General features: G+C 37.6%; 1 protein-coding gene across 9 annotated transcripts in view; it reads left to right on the top strand.

Annotated features, from left to right (window-relative positions):
* The window catches only part of atp8a1 (ATPase phospholipid transporting 8A1), a 196,433-nt gene that overhangs the window by 68,612 nt on the left and 112,150 nt on the right, over window positions 1–15,671 (top strand). For 8 of the 9 annotated variants that reach the window (XM_057850549.1, XM_057850545.1, XM_057850550.1 and 5 more), the window contains 4 exons: window positions 3,567–3,611; window positions 10,478–10,550; window positions 11,890–11,995; window positions 14,998–15,080. In XM_057850549.1, the coding sequence (XP_057706532.1) occupies window positions 3,567–3,611; window positions 10,478–10,550; window positions 11,890–11,995; window positions 14,998–15,080 (307 nt within the window). The remainder of the gene's footprint in view (window positions 1–3,566; window positions 3,612–10,477; window positions 10,551–11,889; window positions 11,996–14,997; window positions 15,081–15,671) is intronic. The other variant, XM_057850547.1, reaches the window with a different exon arrangement.

Here is a 15,671-nt window from a genome sequence, read left to right as displayed (position 1 = left end):
AATTTACAGTTTGGATGTAGATGGGAGTTTGTGTTGAAAGGAGACTTTAAGCCAGGAGTCCCCAAACTTTTTCCTGTGAGGGCCACGTAACTTTTCCCTTCTCTGATGAGGGGCCGGGGTCAGTTTGTAGCAGAAAAAATTTTATAGTTTTTCAGAAACCCACAATCAAATAACCTTTTCTGGATTCTCCACGTAACAAAAGTAAATAAAAAATATATATATATATATTTAATATGATAAAACCACTAATAATTAAATAGATAATAACCAAACAAACTTCTCTTGGTTCTTCACAGAAAAAGCCAGGAAATAAATAACACAAGTAAAAAAAAAACCAAATAAACAAAAAAAATGTTCAGGGCGCCGGACCAAATGTGGAGGTGGGCCGTAGTTTGGGGACCCCTGCTCTAAGCTGTTATATGAATGGGTTTGTGTTTGTGGTTTCTTTATAAAAAGAAATGAGACAACTTTGCTATCTTACAATAACTCAAGTGCTAATATGCGTCTCCAAAACACAATACAAACGGTCACTTAAGACACTGATTAGCATACTCGCTTACTAGCTTAGCGCTCCGTGCTAAGTAGTAACGTCTCATCAACAAAGATTACAAACAATGCAAATGGCCTCATTTACTCACTTCTGACAGAGGCACACCAGATCTAACAATACAAAAGACAATCTAACTCTGAACACTTTGTAATTTTGATTCAGCAACTCAACCTGAGTGTAGCAGTGAATTCTCTCTCTCTTGCTCCAAGCAGTGGTGCACGCGCCATAAACTTCATAACCTATTGACATGACACGGGACACGGGGCTGATTCGTAGGGGGCCTATTTTCAAAAACTTCAAATTCAAATATTTACAAAACCAAAGCTGGTACCGACCTAAAACCAAAACAGGCACCTACCTTAGCCATATATGAGTCTCCATGAGCAGCAGCATCAAAAAATTCAAAGTCGTTCCCTTATAAAATCCCGATTAATTATTTTCTATATAAGTATAAACCAACTTAAAATGGCTATAAAAGTCTCAGATTTTACACTAGATGCACAAAAATCACCAAATACAGAGATAATCACCTATATTTTCAGGATCAATAGCAATATTTAACATATCATCAACGTTTTTGACCAAAATAGCAACTTTTTTTTTTTTAATTTACTGCAAGTTTTCAACAGCTAATAAATCACTCAATTTAACATCAGAAACTTAATGCTTGAGGAAAACATGCGGAATCAATCATACGTAATATGTAAATTGATAATTGATAAATTCCATATACAATCACAACTTATTATAGAATAGAATATGCTTTTATTATCATTATACACTATATACTGTTAGCGAATGAGGCTAGCCGCCGCAGTTACGAAAATTAGCCGCCTCCTTGTGTAAACAAAGAAGAAAATTCCTGCGAATAAATGCTTCAATCACGCATGCATGGTACAAAAAATATAATATTTACCTTGAATCCTTGAACAAATCACTCCTGAGACAATCCTTCCTGTATGTATGCGGTACAACTTTCGTAGTTGAATCCAATCGCAAGTAAATCCAAGCTTAAATCCGACATGAGCATGTGCGGTCTTCGTCTATTACTAAATGAACCTTGGCCCCCTCTGATAAGGCGTCGCACAAAGAATGACGAAGTGACACGTCAATCGTGATGTCTATGCATGCGTACAGCTTCGCATTACACACAAACAAGGACACAAACGGGACTGCTCATAGCTGCAACTAATCGATTATCATATTAGTTGGCAATTAATTTATTAATCGATTAGTTGTTCCAGCCCTAATCATGACAAATATTTATTTAAATTTTTACAGGTGCTAATGCTGAAATAACACAGTTTTGAATTTAGTTTTTTCATATTTTCATGATGGCTCTCATCTAAAATAACCGAATGAGGTCGTGTCTGTCGGCCCTTGCGGAAAAACTCTCTCTCAACTCTCAACATACATCAATCAGCCCGTGTCTCAGTTTGATATTTGCCAAAGATGCTGCTTTTAATTCTAACTCATGGATGCAGATCAGAAAAGATGACTTTTAGCGCGTCAAAGCCGCAACAACATTCACAGTTTAGTGACATCCATTTCTGCACATTAATTTTTCCTACTCAACACACAAGATGGCTTTGCCATATGACACTTTCCCATTTATTCCCATCACAGATGTTCTATTTCACTGTTCGCCTGAGGTGACGTCTTGTATCTTTAGTAGTGTTGTTTCGAAATAACGTTATGTGCGTCTTCAACTGGAATAAACAAACTGTACTGTTTGAGTTTTGTGCATTAACTGAAAAATGTGTGAACATCATTTTTTCAAGTGAAACACAAGAACATTTTTAGCACAAGTGCGTGCAAAGTCGTGACTTGTAATTGGGTGACACACGCACTCACGCACACACAAAGCCCTGACACAACTGCCTGCATGTGTTCCTCTCAAATGAAGGGCTGCTGTAATTAATAAAGTCGTCCCCGAGGGTGTAGACATTAATTAATTCCACTGGAATGGAGTCCAAATCTCAAGGAGAGATTTTGTTTAGCAGAGTGGAGCGCAAACAATCCTCCTAAACTTGACATACAAGTAGAAAATATATACTCTCTATTGTGTTCGTGGTAAAATATCATAAACATAAATCTTAAGGGATTTTTCGTCAAAAGGTTACATATAATCTAATTTATGTAATAACATTTCAATTTGATAAAACTATTATTCTGAATATATTAAAATGTTGATGTTTGAGTCAATATAGGCCTCATCCATATAATGTCCACACTAATACTAAACACTTATTTATTAATTCTTGTACACATATCATTAATTTTTGCATTCGGCTTTCGTGTTTTATACTGTATGTGAGTGGTAGCACAGTGGCTTGGTTGTTAACAAGTCCACCTCACAATTCTGAGATCAAGGGTTTAATCTAGGGATGTGCCCGATCCGATCATCGGAAATAGGGCCACTTTTCAGAGGACTGAAATCAAAGGATCGGGTCTTTAATTTACAAAAAAAAAAAAAAAAAAAAGATTCTCAAATTCAGGTGACTCGGACTCCGGTGCAAAAGTACCTTTCATTGTGGAGTTTGAATCCCCATGTCTGCATAGGTTTCTACAGGTATTCCGGTTTCTGCCCACATAATATACAGGCAACATAGGGACAAATAAGTCCGCAATTAATCGCTGTGACACAAGAAAATAAAAAAATCAGGCTCTTAGGATCGATAGAAACTGGCGCATGCTACGTAGTTACCAAGTTTCAAGATGATCGGTTCTTGAATGAAGGTGGAGTAGGACTTCAAAGTAAGATTCCACAAGAACAACAACTACTGTAAAAATGTTTGCTAATAGACTACAGTTACTTTCTGTCAAAAAAATGTTTAGAAATTCAATCAAGAGGTTCACTACATACAGTACTCCAAAAAAAAAACGGACCTTAAACTTTACCTAACCTCCCTGAGATCCTAAACTATCCCGTAATAATAGCCAATGATCAGTATTCAGAATACCTTAAAGATCAGCCTTAATTTCCCTTTTTGTCTTCCTACATTGACTTCAACAGTCACGCGCCTGAGACTGAGGACGGTAGTTTTGCAGAGGAAGACTGGTAAGATGTTTGGGCTGCTTGTGTGACATTGTAGTGCTGATGTGCCTTGGTATGTGACTTTCAACGTAATGCTGTTCAGTGAAATGTTTCCCTGTGCTCTCGTTAATGTGGGGAAGTGGATTCAATGTTTTTAACTGCTGAGGTGTGAATACAGTGTGTCAGTTGTATATAACTCTGCGCTGTTTTTCCATCTGATTTCTGTAGATTTGATATGTTGAGTTGTGGCATACAATATAAACCACACAACTTTCTCTCCTACAACTCTCGACGCACACAAACATAAAATTAAAATTTATCTGCAGTAGTGTTGATATGTACTGTTCAGTAACAGCATGCAACCCACTACATTGCATGGGTGATTGGGACCTGTTTGTTGATGCCTGATGTTGAAGTTGCTTTGAACATTTGTCCCTTTGATTCCTTTTCTTTTTACGGAAACCAATTTTGAGGCTTCAATTATGCATGTAGAGCTGCTTTGTGTACATAATGGGTCAGTAATACAAACACAATATATTTGTAAGTTTGTTAGATCATCAACAACACATTTGTGTTTTTTAAATACATTATTTGTTTATCCAGTTTTCCAAATGACTTGTCAGCAATGTTGGTAGATATTAGTCTCATTTGTGTTTTTGCTGAAATTTGTGTCCTCCTAAGATTAGGGCATAGTTCTGAGAAAAAAAAAAATCTAACCACGTACAAAAAAATGTTTACATTGTTTCTCATATTATTACATGAGTTATCACAAGTTAAATTAATGTTATTGTCTTGATTTTCTTGACTTTGCAAACATGCAAATGTCAAGAAACATTTCAAAAAACCATTAAGAATATGGCCTGTTCTGCAGAAATTCTGCAAAAGGTTGCTATCTGAACAGAAACTTCTTCAGTCAAAGATTAGATTAGATTGTTTGCTTCTTTTTTCTAGAGCGCAAGAAGCAAGAGCCTAATTTTGAGGTTTATTAGCTGAAGTCAGATATTATTCAAAATGTTTTTACATGTTTATGTCTGAGGTCAATTAAAACAAATAAACGCTAATAGGGATGCTGTTATCAGATTTCCAATACGATCCTAGGTTTGAGTAACATCTGATAGTAATCACGTGTATTAGCTATTTTCAGTAATGGCTTTTGCTATGAATTGACCTATAAAAAATACCCAAATTTATTTACTTTTTTCCAATACAATTTAAAGTCCACAGCAACTATTAAATAAAAAAAATATATATAGTTTTTTATCATGTTGACAGCCTTAGTTAAACAATGTTTGAAATATCTCAAGATCTAAATAATACATCATTTGTATGAACTGCCTAAAGCAGTTATTTCCAAAGTCCGGCCAGGGGGCCAAATGCGGCCCGTGGTCAAATGTCACCTGGCCCCCAGCCTCTGTCATAAAATCAATAACATCTGGCCCGCACACAGAATTGATAAATTGTTCAGCAGTACTGCAACCAGCATATGAAGTAGCTTACACACGAAATGCTGTTCCTCATTTACCCACTAAAAGGCAGCAGCACTTTAACCTTTTATTGCCAAATGTATCACATTTGATACACCTAAAATTTCATGATTTTTGGACTAATTTAGAATTTTGACATTTCTTTTTGGAAAAAAAAATGATGGATGCAAGTCAACACATGCATCTGCAGGTTCCATAAGAAAAAACATGATTTAGCATGGGTTATAGATATTAGAGCGCTTATTACACATATTCATTTCGACTTTTAAGATATTTGAAAAAAAAGTTTCATTAGGACCTTACTTTTCAAATTTTGGGATTCTCTGATAATTGCCTCATGTTGCAGGTATTTAAGGGCTAAGCAACATTACTCCGTGTGACCCTCTACTTCCAATTTTCTAAAATGGCGACAATCAACAAAAAAAAGTTGACTGTGACGGCTGACGCTTCAAAGATAGGTGGAAATTGGACTATTTCTTCACTAGAATACGCAACAACTGTGTCTTGCCTCATTTGCAAAGAGACAGTCGCTGTTTTTAAAGATTTCAATGTGAGGCGATATTACCAAACAAGACACGCTGACATGTACGACAAGATTACAGGGAAGATACGCAGCGAGAAATTTAAGCAATTTGAAGTTAGTTTAATTTCACAGCAGTAGTATTTTGCAAGGGCCCGAGAGTCGAAAGAGAACGCCGCAAAGGCTAGTTGCGAGATTGTTGAAATTATTCATTAAAAAAATAATAAAGCAAATGTGACACACTGAATGGCTTGCTAAATTTTGCTTAAATATATTGTTCTACATAAAGGACGTCAGCCAAGGTGGGTCCCCCACATTTTTACCACGCCAAATCTGGCCCCCTTTGCAAAAAGTTTGGATACCCCTGGCCTAAAGGGTCCAAGTAGTTAAAGAAACAATTCCCATCTTTAGGTATCTTTTCATGACATGTGTTGCAGGCTGTACATTTAGAATATCTCCCGAGAACATTGTTGAAGTTCCACAGAGCAGGTATCTTTGCAAACAAAGATCAGTAGCTCCCGTTTGCACCTGCACTTTTTCAAGGGTGTAGTATTCTCGAATAATGGTGAATGCTTGCCCAAAAGTCACTAGTTATCCGTGCGTTGATTTGCAGAGAAAGGCATGTATCAGTGATCACCGGTTACCCATAAATCAGCCAGTTGATCGGAGCATCTCTAGGATAATCTTTTATCATAACGGTGTCCTAGCTCAGATCTTTCTTTGTTTTGTTTTTTTGTTTTTTTTTAAACATGGAAGAGACAATTGTCTACAAATACAGCTTAGTAAAACATTGGCCCTGGTGTCCCTCTTGATATATTTTAGCACCCCTTTTTGTTTTTGCAACCTTCACTATACCCCCAGGAGCACTAACCATAGGACTGATCTGTCTAGCTTGTAAAACAGAGGCCATCATTATTGTCTGACATTTATTTCATTTACGTCAGAACTCGTCTTGTAATGAAATAATGTGATACCAGCACAGATATGTCAGTTATGAACTCAGACAGATCTCTGGCGTATTAAAGTTTAATCTTGATATAGCTCCAGGTAATTGATTGAGAGTCGTCGGCACCTATGTTCATGTCGTGACAGCACAATGCTGCGCTGGCAGCCAATCAATAACTGATCGCGCTCGAGTCTGTAAGGTTTCATCGTCAACGTGTTGAGTGATTCCCAAGTGGAGCTCCCAGGGTCTCAGTCTTCTTCTGTCCAGCTAGGATACTGGGTTCTTCTTGCTGTATTAACAGAAGCTAACTTCCCATTAGTGAGTATGCCCACTTCAAGGTAGTCCTATGTGTGTGGTCATATACAGTCACGTGATAAAATTAGTACACCCCGTTAAATATTCAGTTATTTATTAAAAAATGTTCACATATCAACATCTGATCTTGTTTTTCCTTTCTCTAGAAAAGGAAGTTATTTAATTGCAGGTAAACAACAAAAATTAACATTGTTTTACTCATTAAACCATATTTATCAACAAACATGCATATTCTAACTGAGGAAAAAGTTGGGACACCCTACCACCTGATAGCTAGTGTTACTCTCTCTGGCTGAAATAACTTCAGTGAGACGCTTTTTGTAGCCATCCACCAGTCTTTGACATTGGTCTGAAGAAAGTTTGCCCCACTCCTCAACGCGGAATACTTTCAACAGTGACTGACTATTGAAGTGAGAGAAAACACTATGGCGAGGTCATAGGAGCTATCTGCAGAGGTGTAGCAAAGGTCCCTGGGGGCCCCAGGCAACAAGCAACATGGGGCCCTTCGAGCGTGTGCAAGTAAGGGGGACAGTTTGACTTGAAGCAATAGCATATATAATAAAAGTATAATAACGCCTCGGTCTCATAGAGCGCTTTTTAGGACACTCAAAGTGCCTGGCTTCTACTACATTAGGACATAAAACTACAGTAACATAGTACACTCACCGCTGTCTTGCTTCCTTTTTCCTCTTCTGCTTTTTTTTCTTTCTTTTGTCGCTTCCAGAAGGATAACTTCTCTTCATTTTGGATATACGCCAATTTAAAAAAAGCCAAATCGCCGCTCACTCTCACTCTGAGTCACGTGGGGGGTGGGGGTGGGGGGGTGTAGAGCGAGTGAGGGGGCCCCCTTCAGGGAACTCGGACACAAGGCTTTCACTTTCACTGTCACACTTGTTGCTGCGACAGTGCAGTAAAGCTGTGTGTGCTAAATCTGTTGGCCCTCTGGGGGCCCCTGCTGACTGGGGGGGCCCTAGGCAAATGCCTGATTTGCCTAATGGGATGCAACGCCTCTGGCTATCTCAGGCCTTCAGGAATAAGATTGTAGACGTGTATGAATCTGGTAAGGGATTTCAAAAGATCTCAAAAGAATATAAAATCAGCCATTCCACTGTCTGGAAAATAGTCTACAAGTGTAGGACATTCAAAACAATTGCCAACATGCCCAGGTCTGGCCGTCCAGGCAAGTTCACCCCAAGAGCAGACCACAAGATGCTAAAATAATCCAAAACCCCTGAAATGTCATCACTGGACCTACAGTGAGCTCTTGTGACTGTTGATGTGAAAGTAAATGCCTCTGCAATCAGAAAGAGGCTTCAGAAGTTTAACCTTCATGGGAAGTGTGCAAAGAGGAAACATTTGCTCTGTAAGAAGAACATGAAGGCCAGATTGAGGTTTGCCAGAGTCAATGTAGACAAAGACCAGGACTTCTGGAATAATGTTCTTTGGACAGACAAATCTAAAATTGAATTATTTGGACACCAGAACAGAGGACAAGTTTCGCGTAAACCCAATGCAGCATTCAAGGAAAAGAAACTCATACCAACTGCGAAGTATGGAGGAGGGAGTGTCATGGTTTGGGCATGCTTTGCTCCAGCAGGACCTGGCCCTCTCACCATCATAGAATCCACCATGAATTCTATAGTGTATCAGAGGGTGCTTGAGTATAATGTGAGATCATCTGTGATCAAATTAAAGTTGAAACGAAACTGGACCCTGCAACAGGACAATGACCTAAAACATACCAGTAAATCCACCAACGACTGGCTGAAAAGGAAGAGAGTCCTGGAATGGCCGAGTCAAAGCCCAGATCTTAATCCCATTGAGATGCTGGGGGGTGACTTAAAACAGGCTGTACATGCAAGAAACCCCTCAAACATCACACAGTTGAAAGTATTCTGCATTGAGGAGATGGGCAAACTTTCTTCAAACCAATGTCAAAGACTGGGAGATGGTTACAAAAACCGTCTCACTGAAGTCATTTCAGCCAAAGGTGGTAACACTAACTGTTTGGTAGTAGGTGTCCTAACTTTTTCCTCAGTTATAATATGCATTTTTATTGATATATTTATTTGTTTAATGTGTAAAACAGCGTCAATTTTTATTGTTTACCTGCTATTATTTTACTTTCTTTTCCAGAGATAAAGAAAAACAAGATCAGACATTGATATGTGAAAATTTCTTAATAAAGAACTGAATATTTATTGGGGTGTCAGATTTTTTTTCACATGACTGTACGTATGCATCAAGATATCCCCAACAATTGTTGTCGCTCATCACTGGATCATTGTGTATATTTTGGTTCATACATAAAAGCATTAGTGTTGCTTGTGTGTATCACAAATTTAAAAGTAAAAAGTTGGCTTGTTTGTAATAAGTGAGTCATTGATTGTTGACAAATTTTGCCTCGATCTAATGGAATCAAAATGGAATGCACCATTTGGATGCAACTAGTAGAGGCGCTGTAGATTCATTTTGGCACAAACCCCAGACAGTGTAGTGTCAAGGCAATACTATATTGAAGTGGTGTATCTGAACTGAAGACATCGTTTGAAGTCTAGATTGTTAGTGGAAGTCAGAGTGGGAATGGGATTCAGTCCTTTTTCTACTCTTATCAATTGAATAGAAGAATTCCAATTAACAATTTTTCCATTGTCAAATTAACAAATAATGAGGTAGTTGGCCCAGTGTCAGAGATTGATACAGTATTTTGAATTGCAATATACTGTATATTGCCGCTCAAATCTTCAATATCCTTTTGAAGTATGAACTTTAGCTAGGCATTTCAGTTATGATTGCTATTGCTGAACTGCAGCCGTAATTCCCTAATTGACACCTGCATCCATTTTAATAAATCTTCCCAGTAATCCTAGATGATACACATCATATTACTTCAGCTTTTCTTTGGTTCAAATTGGTACATTTGGGATCTTTGAGTTTTCCGCCCTTCCGAAAAGAATGGAGTGGCTGGCCAAGTGGTCCTGTGGGCTCAAAAAAGCAAACGGCTGCCCTTATATGGCAACCACTGTATGGCAACATTTCTATCAAGCCTGCAGTGTCACGGACTAAAGCTGCTGTCGGCCTGATCTTTAGGATGCCATTCATCAACAAATGGTGGATCGATCGCCCCTGAACAGCCGGCAAGCAGGCGCTAGATGAACCACCGCTACAGCTGCAGGGATAATGAAAGACCTAATTTATTTTATTAACCAACAACACAACCTTAGCTTTTACCTCTAAGGTCATTAAAGGAGCTATACGCCTTTTTTAAAAATTATATTCTTCAACTGACTTTACAATACTTTCATTTTCTTAAAATAACATTTATATTAAGTCAGAATCATTATAGTAAAAAAGCAGCTCAATGCTTTTCTGGTAAAACAAAGACAATATCAAAAAAAAAAAAATGCTGTCTTTTTTTCCCCTGAAATTGAAATGGGAAATCACACATATATTGAGTACTCTGAGTACTTGTAGAGTGTACATTAATACTGTTTCTTTGTTGGGGTTGTTGTTCTGGCATTGCAGTTATAGATTAGATATTTATAAAATTGCAGTGGTTGTCATTTTCCACTGTTATTCCAGTACATTTTCTTGTTGTTTGACAAGTGTTGTGTCCTCTTTTCAGGCACAGCACGCACTCGTCAGATGAGTCTGGATTTATTGACCCGAGCTTGCTGGAAAACCTCCAAAGTAATCATGTGAGTAAAGTTGCCTGTCAAGTAACGTCTCCGGCTCCAAGAAAAAAAAAATCGGTTTCAATAGGTTTATAGTATCTCCTTGATACTTGACCCTAGGGTTTTAAGACAGCCTGAGGGAAGTTATGTACATCATACATTATGTATTATTTATGGTACCTGTCATTGATGTAGAAATGAATAAAGTGTTTCTGACTCCAATAGCCTTTTTTTACTCCTTTAACTTTTGATCAAAACAGCTCTTGAAATATTTTTCGTATTCTTGGCAGAGAGCCTCATTTCGTGCTCTGTGGAAAAAGGAAAGTGAACCAAACGGTAACCTTTTTCGCTGAGAAAATGAATAAAATCTCCTTTCTTGAAATCTTTATTTTCAATTAAATTAAATTTCCCTATGGAGAAATTTCAGCTGAAATTAAATGTTCATGTTCTACGTGTTGATGATATAAAGCAGACTTGCTGCTCACTATTTGTTGATGTTTCATATCACACTAAAGAAGGAATTTAAATAACCGCAGCCATATAAATAGACTTTGGTGCTTTTCATATTCTCTTGAGTCAAAGTGCCATCTTCTTCCCGGGACCGTCAACTTTACCACGCTATCCATGCCCAAAGCGGGCATCCATCACTGTTGCTATGACAGAAGGCAACGACCCACCAGTCGGCGAGGGTCAGAGGTCTTGGTTGATTGCTGACAGCGCAGTATTCGCTAGCGAATGTCACTATCCTTTCGGCTCTTTGCGCTTGAACTTGTCAAGGCCCTCGTTTGCATAGCTCCTTAACGCTTATTATTACAAACCTAAACTAAACTCTGCATTAAGCTTTGGCCTTCATACATCTTTGCGAAGACACCCCACATGGGCTCGTCCTTCAAAGGATATTTGCTAAATTAAAACTCAATTTACATATAAAGCGAAAGGAGCTTTCATGGCTACCTAGAGTGTAATAGAAACTGTGTACTTTTCATTTTAAAGAGACCCTTTGATTCACACCCACTCTACCCCAAACACCAGCACCACCTACCTTATTCATTTCCCCTGTGCCAAAGAGAAGGTGACCATTGATGACCTAAAATAAAAATAAGAATCCAGACAATTTGGTTGTTATCAATGAAAACTTCGGAATCAACCACACCGGTGCCTTATCTACATCAATATACTAGTAGTATATACTATATATATTTTTAAACCTTATCTTATTGTACAATAATCAAGAAAAGTGGATGTTCCCTAACTCTTCCAATGTTTTGTTTGCTAAACATTTGCATTTTCAAGTTCATATCATCCAATGCATTGGGTGTAAAATATGACGCCATGGTACATTTTTACCCATTTCTTCTTGTAGCCCACTGCTGCTATCATCCTGGAATTCATGACCATGATGGCCATCTGTCATACTGCTGTCCCAGAGCGCAATGACGGAAAAATCACCTACCAGGCAGCCTCCCCAGGTATGTTGCACACAATCTTTTGTCATTATACTTTATTATAAATAGTGTTTTACAGGGCCCTCCATAATTATTGGCACCCCTGAAGATGTGTTTTTTAGCTTCTAATATTTTTTTTTTTAATTCAAATAATATGGGAACTTAATGGAAAAAGAGAAAAATCCAACCTTCAATACAAGTGCATTCATTCAGTTGGGAAAAAAATCCCACATAAAGAAAAAAATATTTGACATCAAATAATGTGTGTCACAATTCTTAGCACCCCTGTTGTTAATACTTTGTACAACCCCCTTTTGCCAACAAAACAAGGTCTGGTGACTGAAATGGCCATGGGAGGAGCTTGATTTTGTGTCTGGTGAACCATTTCTGTGTAGTTTTGGCCATATGTTTAGGGTTATTGTCTTGCTGAAAGACCCAGTGACGACCCATCTTCAGCTTTCAGGCAGAGGGCAACAGATTTTGATGTAAAGTATCCTGGTATTTCAAAGCATTCATGATGCCATGCACCCTAACAAGGTTCCCAGGGCCTTTGGAAGCGAAACAGCCCCACAGCATCACTGACCCACCCCCATACTTCACAGTGGGTATGAGATGCTTTTCAGCATGCGCATCTTTCGTGGCACGCCAGACCCACTTAGAGTGTTTGTTGCCAAAAAGCTCAATCTTGGTCTCACACAAAAATACACACGGTCCCAGGCTTCAACTGGGACCGTGTGCTTTGGTCAGATGAGACCAAGATTGAGCTTTTTGGCAACAAACACTCTAAGTGGCTTTTAAAAAAAAAAAAAAAAAAGTGAAAAAACATGCCTCATATGTATCTCTTTCCAATTCTAAATCTGAATATATATATTGAAAACACACATTTTTTTTTTTTTTTAAAGGGGGGGTACTCGGCAGGTTCTGGTCCCCATTAACTGTGAAAAACGAGGGTTCACTCTATTCATGAATGGGATTTTCCAGTCGAAGTCCAAAGTACAGTATAATGGATAACTTCTTAAAACAGTACAGATTCACGCCAATGATATGCCACTTGTATGTTGTAAACACCTCCCTGTAACTTCTTCGTCACGCATCTGCAGTGTTGGAACTAATGTCCTTTCATCTGTGAAGTTGCATAACGAAACTACTTATGCTGTAACTTCTAATGTAACTCGGTACATTTTCTCATTCCATAAGGCCCCTTTAGTTATTGTACGAGCGTTACCTTCGTCACTTTTGCTACGTGATCCAAGTGAAAAGTCTCGTCCTGCAGCGCCGTGCCAATTGAGTCTGTCATTTTACAGACGTTTCTGCTGCTCTCTGCATCAGTGGTGTTCTCCGTTGACAGCTTTGTGCTCTCAAACTAGCCTTTGAGTCCACACGGCTCTTCTCACTCTAAATTGAGCACAACAAGGGATGTCCCGATCGCATGTTTTTCGCTCTAAACCATAGACACTCTAACCAGCACAATAGGTTTATTTATTTATTTTATTTTAAAGCATAAATTAAAACCACGATCCTTTTCACCTGGTTACGATCCTCTGAAAAATGGCCCGATGGGCCTGATTTTCATCCCCAAACACAACACATCCCAGAAGAGGTTATAGATTGGCTAACATAGGGCAAGATGTCAGGGTAGCCAATAAAAGATAGTCTGACAGTTATTTTTTTTCCCTTATTATTATTATTTTTTAAATTCTTTATTATTTTATTTATTTCATATTACACAGCAACATTTGTTTTGAAGGCAAATTTATAAAACAATAAAGATGCCTGTAAAAATTTCTGCACATTTTATTGTTCCATTACATTTCATAGTGTTTGGAGGGTGTTATCTTTTCTCTGACTCTACGACAGTACACCAAAAAATGCTTTTTCAAATAGTTTTTATATTATTGTTATTATTTTAGAGTAAAGTAACAGAAAGTAGGTACTTTCATAATTGAATAACTAGTAAATTATTAGGTTAATTTTCCAGAGAATTATAACTGTATCTCTTTACTTTTCAAAAGTCACTTTAATTACACTGCATTTCTTTTTGGCCTGTGCTAGGAGTAGTAGTAGTTTTACTATCTTGAATTTATTGACGATGGTTTTCTTCTCGTTACACTATTGAAATCTTGAAAGCCTTAAAAGGTTTAATGATAGCTATTGTTTGAGTACGGAACAAATACATTATAAAGTATCTGATTTCAATATATACAGTAAATGTATATTTCTATATATATTTTAAAATTAATTTACGTTTCTACTTATACACAAATACCGTCTTGCATCCATACAGTTTCCTATTCTTATTCATAGGACTACGTATATAAAAATAAAATGTGTAATTATTAACAGTAACAGAGGAAATTGTGATAAGAAAAAGAAACTACCCCGTTGCAGCATTGCGTTTCAACATGCCTGGTGCCCCTAGCAGGAGTATGTAAATGCACCCAAATAATAAATAAATAAAATAAAAGGACAGTCTTAATGGAATTGCAAAATGTCACCATCCCTTAAGGCACTGTTTGTTGCTCCTAATGTAAACACTGAGTGGACTCTTATTCCATAAATAAGATGAGTGAATAACATTTGCTGAAACATGCATCAGTAGTAGACTATACTGTAAGTCAATATATTAAAATATTATTAATACTGGTGTTAATAACAACACTAATATAGATACAAATTTACTGTAAAATTGACATGTGACATGTGAAATTTTAAGAACCATTATTCTTTCATTAACCAGAAAATGTTACTTCATGGGAAAATCTGTGCATATTTTGTTCCTGATTGCATACAGCCATGGTGTTCGTGTGGAGGAGCTATGGGGTTTGGAATGAAGTGGGGGATGAGCTTGTTAAGTGAACTGTAAAAAAAAAAAAAAAAACAAGTAGATAGCTTTTTCTCGCCCTGCAGCATCCTCGTGCAAGCCCAGCCACAAGATACCTGGTCCACAAACATTGCCCTCGTTTTGCAAACATGTTCAGCTTTGGCTTCATATGTGTAACGTTATTTTCTTTCTCTTTATTTCCAAGATGAAGGCGCTCTGGTGAGAGCTGCACGCAACCTGGGCTTTGTGTTCTCTGGTAGAACGCCAGACAGCGTCATTGTGGAAATGGTAAGTTTAATCTCCTGCAACACAATACACGCTGGGGTGCACACGTATTTTTTTTTGGAACATGAATTTAATTAATGTAATGGCTGCTTATGATTAAAATCCATAGTGCAACAATTGGTTAGGTTTTTTACATGTACATTTGAATGATTTAATTGTTTGATTGAATATTTTTATTTTGAGCAGTTGTAAAAGAATACAGCAACATACAGTGCTGCTCGAAAGTTTGTGAACCCCACAGCGATGGTCAGATTTTTTGTAAAAAAAACTAAAATAACCTTATTAAATGTTAAGTTATACCCAAATCCACAATACTGACATTCCAAATAATGGACTGAAACAAAAGAAATAGTTATATTGTCATTCTTTATTTAACAAAAGTGGTTGATTTAAGAAAAACTCAGATATCATGTGTGCAAAAGTATGTGAACCCCTTCAGTTAATAGGATATTGCGCCTCCTTTTGCAGAGATTACCTCAACCAAACGGTTTCTGTAGTGACTAATCAGCCTCTCACATCTACTTTGGGGGATTTTTGCCCATTCTTCCTTGCAGAACGCAGTCAGTTGAGAGAGGTTTGATGGGCGTCTGGCAT

Source organism: Corythoichthys intestinalis, chromosome 11 (assembly GCF_030265065.1).
Source record: "Corythoichthys intestinalis isolate RoL2023-P3 chromosome 11, ASM3026506v1, whole genome shotgun sequence".
Lineage (NCBI taxonomy): Eukaryota > Metazoa > Chordata > Actinopteri > Syngnathiformes > Syngnathidae > Corythoichthys > Corythoichthys intestinalis.
The sequence above is the reverse complement of the archived record's forward strand: the minus strand, read 5'-3'. Positions and strand labels throughout refer to the sequence as shown.